General features: G+C 55.3%; 6 protein-coding genes across 6 annotated transcripts; all 6 read right to left on the minus strand.

The window, feature by feature from the left end:
• Positions 1–22: 22 nt before the first annotated feature.
• Positions 23–2,046, minus strand: C8Q71DRAFT_862394 (uncharacterized protein; the record flags this gene model as incomplete). The annotated part of the gene is made up of 4 exons (XM_047928022.1): positions 23–90; positions 160–642; positions 705–1,798; positions 1,871–2,046. 4 exons carry the CDS (start codon positions 2,044–2,046, stop codon positions 23–25), a joined length of 1,821 nt encoding a protein of 606 aa, XP_047773938.1.
• A 1,099-nt stretch (positions 2,047–3,145) lies between these two features.
• On the minus strand, positions 3,146–4,025 carry C8Q71DRAFT_886027 (uncharacterized protein; the record flags this gene model as incomplete). Its single annotated transcript, XM_047928572.1, has 2 exons — positions 3,146–3,512; positions 3,584–4,025. The coding sequence occupies 2 exons, from the start codon at positions 4,023–4,025 to the stop codon at positions 3,421–3,423; spliced, it is 534 nt and encodes a 177-aa protein (XP_047773939.1). The 3' UTR covers positions 3,146–3,420.
• C8Q71DRAFT_361912 (uncharacterized protein) lies at positions 3,893–5,671 on the minus strand. Its single transcript, XM_047918076.1, has 5 exons — positions 5,640–5,671; positions 5,503–5,583; positions 5,273–5,452; positions 4,137–5,217; positions 3,893–4,078 (listed from the first exon to the last, which is right to left on the minus strand). Exons 3-4 carry the CDS (start codon positions 5,446–5,448, stop codon positions 4,164–4,166), a joined length of 1,230 nt encoding a protein of 409 aa, XP_047773940.1. The 5' UTR covers positions 5,449–5,452; positions 5,503–5,583; positions 5,640–5,671; the 3' UTR covers positions 3,893–4,078; positions 4,137–4,163.
• Positions 5,672–5,967: 296 nt separating this feature from the next.
• On the minus strand, positions 5,968–7,141 carry C8Q71DRAFT_361961 (uncharacterized protein). The gene has a single exon (XM_047918077.1). It carries the CDS (start codon positions 7,024–7,026, stop codon positions 6,232–6,234), a length of 795 nt encoding a protein of 264 aa, XP_047773941.1. The 5' UTR covers positions 7,027–7,141; the 3' UTR covers positions 5,968–6,231.
• Positions 7,142–8,429: 1,288 nt separating this feature from the next.
• On the minus strand, positions 8,430–9,037 carry C8Q71DRAFT_785316 (uncharacterized protein). Its single transcript, XM_047925076.1, has 2 exons — positions 8,828–9,037; positions 8,430–8,778 (listed from the first exon to the last, which is right to left on the minus strand). The coding sequence occupies exon 2, from the start codon at positions 8,719–8,721 to the stop codon at positions 8,446–8,448; it is 276 nt and encodes a 91-aa protein (XP_047773942.1). The 5' UTR covers positions 8,722–8,778; positions 8,828–9,037; the 3' UTR covers positions 8,430–8,445.
• Positions 9,038–10,788: 1,751 nt separating this feature from the next.
• On the minus strand, positions 10,789–12,902 carry C8Q71DRAFT_362016 (uncharacterized protein; the record flags this gene model as incomplete). The annotated part of the gene is made up of 6 exons (XM_047918078.1): positions 12,485–12,902; positions 12,274–12,414; positions 12,152–12,220; positions 12,040–12,096; positions 11,718–11,984; positions 10,789–11,652 (listed from the first exon to the last, which is right to left on the minus strand). Coding segments are annotated over exons 1-6 (1,422 nt in total), but the record flags the coding sequence as incomplete, so codon positions are not given.
• Positions 12,903–13,843: the final 941 nt, after the last annotated feature.

The following is a 13,843-nucleotide window of genomic DNA, read 5'->3' on the forward strand; positions in this document are numbered from 1 at the left end:
TCTCTACCATTCCCTCGTGAACCTACTGCTTCGCTCCTACGGGTTTATCCTCCTCGATGTCCTCGCCTCTGGAGTCGCTCGATATGTCCTCTACGGAGATATATGCAAATGGCCGTCTTGTAAGTGCGCCGTTGCGAAGTACGATGCGCCGACACTTACCTCTGAGCTCAGACGTGGGAACGCAAGTGATAGTATCCGAAGCGTCAAAGCCTGAAAAGAACGATAACTGCACTATTCCGCGATCCAACCACGGCGTAAAGAGGGTGACCACGTAGGCTTTGATAGCAGCTACCACGGTAGGATTGTCCCGTAACTTTTGGACGTAAAATGCAATCTGTACACCGGTGTCGTTACTGGTGAACAGCGGAAGCGCACGAAATATCTTGCGCAAGAGAATGGTGTGAAACGCAGAGATGGACTCTGCAGGATCTAGTACCGCGGGCGCCCGTCCATGATTCTGAGGAAGAACCTCGAGTAGAGTGAAAAGAATATACATGTGCTGCAGGTCCACGCTGACAATGTCAGATAGCACGGCGGTGAGAGCACTGTGGATCTTCTGTGGCGATGGGGCAACGTCCCGAAGGACTATGCGTAAGCCTTGCAGAGACGTATTGCCTGCGATTGATGGGGTGTACTGAAGATCTACAAATGTAAGCAGTTGACAGTCAGACACATGTAGTATGCACTACGCACAGAACGCTGACCTGGGTCTACCGAACATTGCCACGTGAGATTCCTGAGCCGATGTCCAGATGCATGGAGTGCACGGCTAGTACATGATAGAAGTGCGGCAGATGGCCGGCCTGCAAGATAGACTTGGAAATCCTGCAGTTTGCTGCACGATTCAGGGTTAGTAAGAAGCAGCTGTAGAAGCTGCAGCGCGGATTGATCAGGGACGTCCGTAAGAGTGAACCTTGACCATGAGTGTATAGGTGTGATCTCTGTATGCGCAGGGATCGTCTCCTCGAACGTGACCATACTAGGTTTCGAGGTGAATTGGTACCGTGCTTGGAATGAGGTCAGGCAGCAAAAATGCGCTAGGCATTGCCGAAGAGCTGAGAGCGACGTGAAGAATCGCAGGTCAAGGGTGAGGTCGGTGACAGTGGATGAGTTCGCGGCTGCCATATGCGTCAGAGCTCGACAATTGAGGGCCGTTGTTCCTACTAGGTAGTCCGAAGGCACATCAGGATGCTCCGGTGCGGGACTGTAGAGATCAATAGACTCGAGCTTGTGTGAACGGGCTCGGAGAGCGATGTAGTCGGGGACCGATCCCGGTCTGAGGGGGTGCTGTAACGTCACGTTGTGAAGACCCAGCGACGTAAGGTTGGGAAGGGCATTGATCACCCTGCGAAGATCCGTCAGACTGCGAAACCTGCAGTCCCGCAGATCGAGGCTCCAGACGCTAGTGTAAGAAGACAGGTAGACGAAGAAGCTATCGTGCGGTGTCTTGGTTGACCAGTCAAGGCCAACGAGTTCCACGGAACGCACTTTTGGCAGCATCGATCCAGGAATGAACATGGGCCACACGTGGGCGAACGGATTGCTGGCATCGTCGTAGATCGACAAGTCCTTGAAGTGTTTGCGATATGGCGCATTACGATGGGATATAAGTGTGTGCGCATCGTCCTGCAGGGCCTCTCGGTTTCGCCAGGTCATCCATGGTCTTGAGAGAAGTCGCCGTGCAGCATGATACCAGGCACGGCAAACACGCATGCAGTCGAGAAGTATGAGGGGCTCATCCCAAAGGTATTCACAGATCCGCTCGATCAGCTCTTGAGGGAACTGTGGACCCGTATCACTGACGAAACGGAAAGTAATAAATCACGTAATCACCCCGATCCTGCGGGAGGAGGAGCCGTGGGCCACGCACCTTGCGTATATGGGCTGCCTGAAACGAATCCGAATCCGAACCCGAACCCGCTCGGATTCTACCCGTGAGTCCTTTTCCTCTTTTTGAGGCTCCTCGTCCGTCAGCTTCTCAGGGATGCTCTCCGGATCAGAAGTATGATTTTCTACGCGGTCGGTCTTGTTCATTGGATCGTCCATCGCAGCCGCTGTGACCAAACTAAATAGCAACTCAGCCAATACCATTGAATGACATTGGAAAGATGAGTATACCAAACGCAGCGCTTGGACTATCGTTTAATTGACGTCTGTTGCTTCAGAGCGCCGCTTGTCGTGAGATTGAAAGCAAACTGCTTGCCCATCAGTCTCTGTCACGGGTATGGCTACGTTAGACTCCATCACATACTTACTATGCCGTACACAGCTTACCTAGCCAGCTCGCAGTTCCCGCTCGAACGGGTAGCAGGGCCAGAATGGGCAAACCGACGATCGGTGCCGTGCTGTACACGACGGACGCGAGACGTAGAAGGATGCTTCTCTGGGGTGATGGTATCAGCTCAAGGATGCGACGTTCTAGGTCAACCCGGTCAAGGAAAAGGCACTGTTATTGAATGCGAGGCTTTCAATGCACAAGCCGGAAGACGCTACTGAGAGTCTAGGAAGGCGGTCTCGGTGAACCATCGCAACGCGATAAGGCATCAGCACTTGGAATTGTGTGCCCGGCCGTGTCCGGCTATGCAGTTGCAGAGTACGGGGTGGTATGCATGGGGGAGGAGGCCACGGTCGGCCGGCGTGCGTGACGAGGGGAAGATGACGCGCGTTAGCGCGCATTGCACGTGATGGGCGCGTTCGCCGACGAGGCTGCCTCTGTGCAGTGTGAGACTGTCCACGACTATCCTATTCACCTTTGTTTCCTCCTCCTAGGTGACCTATCGTCTTGTACCCCCGGTGAAGTACGTTCAGGTAACCCTCGCACATGGAAACGCAAGCTTTCAACATTGCCGGCCTCCCCGTCCTCGGAAGTTCGATGATAGCTCGACCGAGAAGAGCTGATTGTCGTGACCAGTACGTCTCTTTCGATCCACCGAACGATGAATGTCTGCAGCGCTGATCTGACAAGCTTTGCGAATGTGCGCTTTATTGCTAAGTGTCATGCAAGATCGGTCTGCGTTCGAGCGACTCGTGGTGGTATTCTACGGATTGTGGGTAGATATACTTTCATAGGTATGTCCGAGTCCACGACCGGCTGTTTCGTGTGTAATACACGGTGATGTTGCGGGCAGACCTGAGCACTGTGAATGAAGGTAATGATTGGCATCTGCGAACGGTTTATTCGTACATGTTTCGACTACCTCTGACCTCCTGATATGACACGCACTCACACAAGCTGACCAATAGATACATTCGTTCCCTTGAAGGATCAGCGTCGTCCGAGTCGAACATCGTCCCGTGTACAAAACAGAGAGCCAAGGAGCATATGCCGTCATCGCACCGTAGTCCTGCACGCCCGAACCGCATCCCGGCTCGTACCCGTCTTCGCCCCCTCGTCTGACTCTGCCCGTCCGCGTTCTCGCCCTATGTCGACCCTCCATACTCGTTCGCTCCGGCCTCCGTAGGTCTGCCTTCCAAGACAAGTGCATCAGCCCGTGTTTTATTCTCCGAGTCAACTGTCGGGGCGGTTAGCTTGATCAGCAAATCGCTCGCGCTTCTTCATGAAGAACGAAGCTGTGATACTCACCGGTGGGTGCCTTCCTCTGTGCACCAGTGACCTCCCATTCGCCATCAGGGTCTGGGCGGAACTTGATTCTCAAGACTCCACGATTCAACCACGGCGCGAAGAGAGCGACCACGTGGGACTTTAAGGCAGAGTCTGCTGCCGGTGGCTCATCTACTGCGGTATAGAAGAACATGGTGATGCGTACGCCTGGATCAGATTCGACGGCGACGGGAAGCTCGTCGAAGACACTACGGGAGAGAATGGCGTGGAAAGTGGAGGTAGGCTCCGGAGTATTCGCCCCTTCGAGTGTCTCCTCGATTTCCTCTCGGAATGGTGGCTCGGGGCCGTTTAAATGAATGTCGAGATCGAGCCGTTCCAGTTCTGTGCTTGTAATGTCAGATAGCACTGTAAACAGTGTCTTCTGGATCGTCCATGACCTCGGGGTAACGCGGTGCAAAGTCATGGTGAGAAATTCTAGCGAGGTGTTCGCCGTGAGTTGCGGAATAATCCGCGAGTCTACAATACATACAGCAATGAGTGACTGAAGGACCACCCGAGAGAGAATGCACGTCACCTCCACCAGCATCCCAGCAAAAGCGCTCTAACCGGGACCACAGAGGCCCAGAATGCGGGTGACACGGAGGACGAATTCCACAGACGGGTTGAAATTGAGAACAAGGAATAGGTCTTTCAGGGTGCTGCACGCATGAGGGGTAGACAGTAGTCGCAGCAGCTGTAGTGTAGTTGGTTCGGCCACTGTACCCCAGAGGGTGAACGAGGACAGTGGGCGGGCAGGCGTATATTCCGTGTGCAGTGGATCGGTGTTTGCGGATCCAATCCCTAGGTCTTGCTGGAGACCACGAGACACTTCCAAATGTTGCAGTCGAGGAAAGCGAAGGAGGTAGTTCAGCAGAAACAGCGCCGAAGGAAAATATGATAAATCCAGGTCAAGCTTTTCGACAGACGAATACACAGCGCATGCATACAGCACTCCTGTCCTCGAAGCTGCCTTTCCGGGCTCTGGATCGCGATTGTTCGATGACAGGGCAACCAGCTCGTCAGTCCGCAGTGTGATCTTTTTGAGGCTATGGCGACGTGCTGAGACATGAGAGGGGACAGGTTCCGGGAGACCTAGCGGACATTGCAGTGTAATGTTCGAAAGTGTGAGCTTTTTGAGACTCGGCAGTCCGTTTATAAGTCGACGGAGCTCCCTTTGGGTGCGGAACGAGCAGTTAGAAATGGTCAGGAACATGATTTCGGAGTAAGATGGCAGGCATTCATAGAAGGCATCATGTGGACCGGTAGTCGTCCAATCAATGCCACCGAGTTTCAGCCTTGCTACCTTCGGCAACAAGCTTCCATGAATGAGCATCGGCCAGACGCGTGTAAACGGCTCGCGAGGATTGTCATAGACACTCAACTCGCAGAATCGTTCGTTATAAGCCGTTTTCCGGGTAGACATCAGCATACGCGCGTAGCTGCGTAAGTCCGCTCGGGTCCACAGTGACAGCTCATCTGACCGCTGAAGCAACGCGCCTGCAGCGTGATACCAAGCGCAGCATACGCGCATGCCACTGGCGAGCACCAGCGGGTCGCTCCAAAGGAACTCGTAGATGCGCTCGATAAGCTCGTGCGGGAGTCGCGGGCAGTCGTCCCTGCGACAGCATCGGGAAGTGAGTACAAGCCACACGAGCAAAGCTGATGGCATACCTCACATATGTGGGTGGCCTGAAGTGAATAGCGATGGACCACTCCGTCCAGAATTCTGACTTGTTGGGCACCGACTTGTCCAATGTCTCGGTGTCCGATTCCGCTGTCCCAAGGACTTGCGCGTCGCCCTCCGGCAGCACATCCTCGTCCGTTACGGACGTATCTATCTCAGCCATTCCTCTGTGCTATACCGTCATCAAGCAGCATTATGCCAATTATGATAGACGTACCTGATATATAAGACTCGTCGTGTCAACCCTTCTGCATGCGCTTTCTCGCGACGTAGAGCCGGCGTCTCGTCTCAAGCTTCTCTATTGGACGCATTTCGATTAGTGCGTCGCCAAAGAACTGCTTGTACAGAACACACCTGGCAAGCGAGTTGCCTAGTTGTTTTGCGGATGCGTGTCACTGTGAGGAGGGATGCGAGCCAATGGTATAATCCAGCCTCGAAGCGCGCGCCGATCCTGCCATGGACGTAGTTAACGCGATGGACGGCGAGAATGTCAGTGAGGCTGAATGAAGTCCGCTCACCCTCTGATCTGTTCTCAAGCGTCGAGACGAGAGCAGACGGGATCTCCTAAGTCAGAGCTGAAGAGGATTGCGCAGGGACGGCGTGGCTCACATTATCGATGGGTGCCAGCCGATGTTGTATTCTCGAGGCGCCGCCGTACTAGGAGCTTACTGTGCTATCAAGAGACGCTCAGACCGCACAGGACCCGGGGTCTTCGGAACTGAGATGGAAAGGCCGGGATTCGCCCAAGCTTCGATGAAAAGAGCCGGGGAACATTGGTCTTTAGGTGAGTGTTCATAGCGCACCACAGCAGCACAGACGTATCGATAGACTACGGACGTCGGACCGCCACTGCATATCCGACTAGAGCCTTGCCTCGCATCCTCCTCGTATCCGTCGAGGGTTTCAGATTGACCGATGTTTGTTTGAGTAATGAGCTGCTTGCGCATCATGTTGACATAGAGTTTGAGTGTTGTATGTCGTATGGGCTGCCGAGACTGGTGTCCGGGCCGCTGGCAGGCGTGACCCCGATGGCCGCGCACAGTACTTTGGTGTTTGGTGGTGTAATCCAGGTCGTCTGTTGCACCGGGCTGTCTCGGATGAGATGTAAGCGATGAGGGTTTACATTAGACTCGGCGAGAGCAAGGGCGGACAGAGCGGACGACACCAGGCAGCGACGCGAGTTGTCAGACGCGCTGACGACGTGCGACGCGATGTGCACGTTCCGAGCGCGATTCCGCACTCGCACAGAGCGCTTGAACGGTGTCCGCCGCGCGACGAGACGAAGCTGCGCGGGGCGCAGCGCCCAGTCGAGCAGCGTGAACGCGAGGTGCTCCAGCGCCGGGAGGCGGCACCCCGAAGATGAGTGCTCGGGCTCGCCGAACGCGCAGCTGTAGGATCGCCTGCTCTGCTTGGACACGAGTACCTGCATGAGGTCGTGTAGAGCCGCGGCGCTGCCTGTTGTCGCGCACGGCATACAAAGCAGCACCACCCTGAGGCGAGCAGCACGGGCTGGTCGCAGAGGCAGGTGCGCGATGAACTTGATGAGCTCTTGTGCCAGGTCAGGCGCAGCATTGCTAGATCGAGTTACTAGACGCATTGGTGATTCGAGGAGGTACGATGTTAAGTACACGTACCTGGCACATATGGTTGGCCAAAATACAACTTTGTCGACCACAGCACAGCTTGAAGGACTCTGGCCACTAGTCCGAGTTCGAGACGAGCCGTTCGACATCACTGACATATATATTCAGGTATCAAACACATCTTTCGCAGACGGAACTACCAGTGAAACTCTATACCACGTCGAACGCGTCGATCTGCAAAGACCGGTCATTCCCCAGGTTATCGGTCGCCTAGCCCAGTACACAGCAGCCGCTGCGTGAGAGTGTCAGTTTCCAGGCAGTGTCGTACAGCCTTCAGGACGTCCCACCAGGGGCGTGATGCCGTGCATCGATGGATGCTCTGCAATTGCTAGAGACTCTGGCGGATACAAACAAGTGGAAAGCGCAGGGCGAGGAGCATAGAATCTAGGAAGGCGACTGTGGTGTACCGTCGCAGCGCGCATAAGACACAAGTGGAATGACGTGCCCCGTATTCGGCTTTGTGGCTGCAGAGTATGGGATGGGATGCAGAAGAGGAGGAGGCGGTCGTGCGTGAGGACGAGGACGAGGAGGAGAAGAGCTCAGAAGACGACGCGCGCCGCACGTGATGGGCGCGTTCGTCGACAAGGCGGTCGCGCAGCCGCGTCCTTCCTCCTCGACCGCCTCCTCAGCGCCGCATCGGGTCTCACTGCTACGCTTCGTCTGTCCTAGGCTACCTTTCTCGGTACGCGGGATACGTCGCCCTTCAATCCCACTTCGCCCGATCGCCGACTGTCCGGTTGTCCCCAGACTCTCCCGGTTTCGTGTCCCGCTCCTACGTTCCCCAGCGTCTTGTACCCCTCGTGAAACCCATCCAGGCAACATTCGCATATGAATAGAAACCTTGATCGTCCGCTAGCCGAAGAAAATAATGCAGGCCTTGTCAGAGTGTGCGATCGCAGTCGCGTAAAGCTGCCGCATTTACTGGTCCCCGGAACCCTCAATCAATAACAACGTGAGCTGCACACGCATCGCACGGGTCGAACGACGGAACAGGTCGCTGCGACCAGAACACGCGCTTCGCCGCAACCAGCTGCCAGGCTGCCCGCTCAATAGTCGTGTCAAGGTGTACCGCGTCGAAGGTGAACCGCGTCGAAGGTGAACCGCGTCGAAGGTGGCTCCCTTCCGCTAGGCGTCCAGGCAGAGAAGACAGGAGCGCTCCGAGTCGACGCATGGGAGGCCCGTGAGGGCGGGAGGCGGCGATGTCGGAGGGACAGTACTGTGAGTACGGTATGCTTGTATGCGATCAAGCTCGTACAATGCTGACTGGCAGCTTACCTATCTACGCAGCTGCTGGTGCAGCAGTCGCAAAAGCATGCCCGTCGGACTGGCGCGAGGTACGAGCATCACTATTTCAAGGGTAGCATACAAGACTGCGGGTATTGTCTGATGAACGCGGCGTCACAGAGTGTAACGGTCGTCGCGAAGTAGGTTCAGACCTGGAAATATAACTTTCATTTATATCCCTCTCGATTGTCGCAATGTGCTCGATTGAACATCGTGTGCTATATTGGGTGCAATCATCGTAACGACAATTCGAAGCAGACAGACGGGAGGCGGTTTCGTACCGAACGAACCAGTACACAACACGATACAGACTCGACGATAGACAGCAACACTCCGTGGAAGCTCCAGGCAATCCAGTTGGCAAACACGAGTGTAACGAAGAACACACTCAAGTCTGTATGTATCAAGGTCTCCGAGACAATAACTGACAAAAAAGTCGTCACGAGCAGCTGTAACAAGCACAAGATTAAACGGAATATCAGCCCATCGCAATCCAGGAACTTGTTCATGCACCGAGCCGTCTATCATCGGTCAGGGATCGTCAAGGATTGTCCCACACTGGCCGCCTGCGGTGAACGTCAGCATGCGGCGATGGTCTATCCAGGAACTCACAACGTATACGGCGATACCATCGTCATCCGTCCTCCGAATCAGCCGGTGTTCTGGTTCTGCCCGTGGTGCGACTCGGACGGTTGCGTAGGTACGTCGCCTGGTGCACCTCCTCCCTCCAGACTCGAATGCGCGTCGCAGCCTTGGCGTTCATCTGCGCGCTCGATCGCACCTGCGAGTCCGCCCAGATGACCTTCGCCCGCAGACGTGCCTGCCTCTGCTATCACGCGTGCGTCATCGGATTCGTCTGCGTGCGGTTCGGTGTCCTCTAGTGGATGCACCGACTCGGTTTGGGCGGCATCCGGCCCTTGCGGCGACTCAGATTCATCATGCGTCGTAGCGACTTCTAGCCTTGTCCCGCTGCCAGGGACGGCTGGCGGTGCGGTGTCCGTCACACCGGGCACATCTGGCGCTGCGTTCAAGCCGGCTCCTACGGCCTGCATCTCGATGTCGGGCCCCTGCGCCGTGGATCCCTCAAGCGTATGCACTGCGTCAGCGCTAGAGCAAGCTCGTCAGCAGCGATCAAGTGCAGCGCGAGATTCACTGCTTACAGGTGCTGGGTGATAGATTGCCTCGGACTGTCTGTTCGCGGCTCCGCCGGTGGGTCCCGGGCCCGCTCGTCGCCAGCTTCCGTAGGCCCTGGGCCAGCCGCCTCCGGGGAGTCGACTCTTCGATCACCTTCGCTCTGGGGCTCATCTGCAGCGCATTCGAGCCATCCTTCCCCCCTGTTGCAAGTGTCAGTGTATCCTGACATTCTGAGCGTCGAAGATGACTGACAAGCCTGTCGCGTCTATCCTGGCCTCTTCTAGACGCCGTTGTGCCCAATACGCGTTGCGTTGCAAGTCAAGACTGAACCCATAGACTGTCCCTGGTGGCGTCCATACATAGCATTCGAGCAGCCATTGGAGTCGCCGCGCGATGCGATTTGTGGACATCATGACGTTCCGACGAATCTTGGTCGTACTCAAGAATCTAAAGATGTCCCAGCCGGCGGTCAAGCGAGACAACACCCAATCGAGTCTGTATGTCGCCGCGGGAGGAAGGTGTTGTATCGCGTCTTGCAGCTCTCTGCGGCTTAGGGTAGCCAAGTGCTCGTCGAATCGGTGGACCACGTCGGCCAGGTAAGCTCCCCTCGACGGCTCGGCTGGCAATGTGTGCTCGTTTTTGACGGACAACATGCATATGGCTAGAACGGTGGTTGTGATTTTAATCGTGGATACAGGGTCACGGTGTGCATATACCGTCGTGAGTGCAGTCTGCACGCACTGCCAGTCTATGCCAAATTTGAGCTTACACTGGTTGTGACTGAAGCGGATGGTTGACTGACCTTGAACGTTGCGCAGACGATACAGCTCGGTATGTGGAGCACACTCAAATTTTCTGATCTTCTGCATAATTTGTTGTTTCAACCCCCACCAGTCCTCCGCGAGGTAATCAATTGTGATGTAGACATCTTGTATAACCTCCAAGGTGGCTCGTTGTTGTTTCGTGGACGGGCGACCATCATCTAAACGCTGAAACAAAGACATGCAGGCCCTATACCCATCGACGGGAGGCATAGCGCGGATCAGTCCGGCCAATACGCGACGGTTCAACTCCAAATGAAGAGCCTGAGTGTCGTCGTCGAGTTCTGTCTGCGGTCGAAAGAACGTGTCCAGCACCATGTGACCTATCAAGACAGTAGCAGTGCTGTCCAGACTGTCGTATTGCAATTCATCGCCAGGAGACTTCCGCGACTGTCGCGCAAGTGAATCTGCATACGCTTGACTTGACAAGACGCTCGTTCTTGCTTCGCCTATAGCCGCCACCTCTCCGCCGCGGACTGCTAGGAACTGAGATCCCTTTTGCAGGCAAATCTTCATCGCATACAGGACGTCCATGTCCGTCGTCATGTTGTAAATGTACGAGAACAATGTTGTCTTGACTTTCTGGGCGGTCAGCAGCCTTCGCAGGAAGAGCTGTTCATGGCCGAGCCAGTTCGTCTTCATCAATGTATGCAGGTGCGCTTGATGCTGAGCGATAGATACACGGAGCGCCTCCATCCATCTGTATATGCGATCTGCGTTCAGAGACGAAGTTCTAGTCGGAGGCCCAATCCCCAGGGAGCTGAGGGTCACACGACACAGCCGGAGGACGAACCAGCAAAGCATATACTGCATCGATCTGCAGGCTTGGCATATCCACCACGCTTGCGGTGACTTGTATGGACTGTATTCAGTGAGTGCTGGAAGAAAGGAAGTGGCGACGAGGAATAGAAGCAGTAGGCCAATGAAGACCGCGCTCGGGGCAGCGATGTCGGGCCCGATCTCCATAAGATAACCAATAATGCCCACGAGGAAGAGCACAAGTGCGATCTGCAAGAGGCAGGGAAGGAGGCCCACGATGGATTCGACCTTCCACGTGTCGATCGCATCCCTTCGGAGCCGCCAGGTCCATAGTTTCTGAGGTGCACTTCGCAGCCCGGTTTGCTCGACGTGGAAATTCAGCCATTGATTGATGGCTAACGCGACGGAGGCCGCGGAAAGGCTGAATACCAGGGAGATGAACCACACGGTGGCGATCCATCGCGGTGGACCGGGTGGCAGTGAGGGGCTACTAGACGGTGAAGAGTCCATGGCACTGGCAGCCGCCAACGACGATGAGGCGACCGTGACGGCAGCACCCGTCGTCGCGCCACCGAGTTGCGAGGATATCCGTTCGAGGACCAGTAATGTACTCGCCGAGATTTGTGTTTGCTGCTCCAAGATATCTGTGTTGAAGTCAGGAGCTGGCAGCAAACCAGCATAGTATGGGGCAACAAAGGCAGTGACGACAGCAGAGAATAAGCCAGCCTACAAATGACTCATATCAGAACCACTGTGCCTTGACGCTTCTCACAGACATGGATGTGACTTACAAAGACCAGCAGTGCATTGATTTCATTCCGCCATCGTTCGACGCGCTGCTTTTCGGTCGACCAAGCTTCCTTGGCCAACGTCGACCAGGCTTCAGAGAGTTCGTCGTCTGCGCCTTGGTACTTCTTCTGGTCCACGAATTTCCTCAGTACGTTTACCAAGGACGTTTCAAATCGTTCCGTCGCATCGTTCAATGAGATGTCTCCCAATTTCGTATCCTTGGTCGTGGAAGCCTGAGCACCTGGCAGTCCGCTGGAATTCACGTTCGGCTGCAGAAGCCCTGGTCAACACAATCACTGCTCAAACCGCTCCGCTCGTGCTCACCTCCGAGTCACTTTGTGAAGGCGCACTTGCCCCTTGTGACGTGTCGAGCCCATGCCACTGTGACGATCGCTCCATGTTCAGCTGAATGGTAAGTGGAACTGACGAAGCTCACCTGAGTTGGGGTAGTTTCATCAGGCAACGGGGACACTCTCGTAGTACCTGTAAGGGCCGGGTCCGACGGCTGTGCACACAAGTTAGCAATTACATCTGTCCTTCCACCCCGCATATACTCACTGACGGTCTGGAGCCATTGCCTCCGTTGGAGCCTAAGGTCGTTGAATTGACGGCGGTGGTCGGCGACGGCGTCGCGCTGGGGTCGTGATTCATTGCGTTCTCTTCAACATCCTGATCTGGTGGGATCAAAGCCGACGTTCTCTACACAGCACACAGACATAGGATCAATATCATGATCTCTGCCACGTCGGTAAAGAACGACGGTGCGCACCTCAGGTCGGTTCATGACTGGCATGTTGTATGTCAAACAGTTCTAAGCGTAGAGCGGTGCCAACAGGAGAGAGCGAGATGAGTGGAAGACAGAGAGAGAGAGCGTTCCGTATAGCTGACTGAGTCCAGGGGAGGGATACACGACGTCTCGGAGCTGTTCATAGAACTTGGAGCACACCGGTATTGGCTGCACCTTGAGGACGCGAGGACGGGCACCACCGCATCCGCGCAGCGCCAACTTCTCTGTAAGGATTCGGATGTTTGCAAATCGACGTGAGAGGGAAGTCGAACGCCCTTGACTGTGAACGATAACACAATAACGCAGTCATGTGTTGCACGCTTCCGACTGCCATTGGTGTACTTCCATCGCATAATGATTGGGCGAGACGTCACGCCCATGTCGTAAGCGTGTACGCGCTTTCTGGCCGTCATCCGTTGTCCCGCCGGGCAGTACATGGACGATAGCCATGTGCCGAAGTTAGCCAATGTAGCGGCAGCGAAGGGTCCCCGTCGGGACAGCGCTGTAGAAGCTGCAAGCCGCGTTGTAGGTTCGCTGACCATATAAGTGGACCACATGTACGTCGGGGTGCCGACTTTGGGATCTAGAGCGACACCCACATACCGTGAGCTGACCGACCCATCACGAGAGAACGCACGTTACTTACCATTAACCTGCTCCTGGCCAATAAGTCCGACGGGTGGCACTCCGGCGACTAGGCTTGCGGGACTGGTGTCTACTGGCCCGTCAGCCGGTATCGAGATGAGTGTGCCATATCTGTCGGGACAAACACCTCATTTCCCCTCACAGGTACAAAGTTCCCGCCTACGGGTGTAGACGAGAAGCCGTATTATCAGTCCTTTCAGCGTAGTCGCAGTACCATATCAAAGAGCGCCTACCGCGGAAACGCTGCCGCTTCAACGCGTTCGGTGCACGACTGGCATGTTCATACCATCCACCTCAGTTCGAGGCTGCCATATCCATTGTCATAATAGCGAGCGCTGCCGGGTTCAGGCTACGCGCCATTGAGGGCCTGACCGGTGATTGGCAGTACCTACATAAATGACATGACTGATTAAGAACTCCCTCGTAAGTATTCTGCAGATGAAGCCCCCGTTCTCCGGCTGCTCAATCGCTCATTGATGGAGCACGGACATGAGCAGGCATTCAGCGGCGTGTCGGGAGCCACTCACGTCAAACAGTATGATACTCATCTCGTCGCTTCGGTGGCCCAAGCCTCGAGTGTGTGGCCTGTAGCGTCAAGAGGAGTCAGTAAGTAGTAGGGCGGAGCAAATGAGCGACTACAATGGGCGGTCAATGTTCCGCACTGACCTCATGAACCTGTGCGAGACCTCATAAAAG

Source organism: Rhodofomes roseus (genome assembly GCF_022264815.1).
Source record: "Rhodofomes roseus strain CIRM-BRFM 1785 chromosome Unknown C8Q71scaffold_30, whole genome shotgun sequence".
In the NCBI taxonomy this organism is placed as follows: domain Eukaryota; kingdom Fungi; phylum Basidiomycota; class Agaricomycetes; order Polyporales; family Fomitopsidaceae; genus Rhodofomes; species Rhodofomes roseus.

Coding starts and splice junctions, on each gene's coding strand:
- C8Q71DRAFT_361912 (XM_047918076.1), bottom strand. CDS start 5,448: ATGGCTGAGATAGATACGTCCGTAACGGACGAGGATGTGCTGCCGGAG. Junction 5,218..5,272: donor AGGCCACCCACATATGTGAG/GTATGCCATCAG, acceptor ATGCTGTCGCAG/GGACGACTGCCCGCGACTCC.
- C8Q71DRAFT_361961 (XM_047918077.1), bottom strand. CDS start 7,026: ATGTCAGTGATGTCGAACGGCTCGTCTCGAACTCGGACTAGTGGCCAG.
- C8Q71DRAFT_785316 (XM_047925076.1), bottom strand. CDS start 8,721: ATGAACAAGTTCCTGGATTGCGATGGGCTGATATTCCGTTTAATCTTG.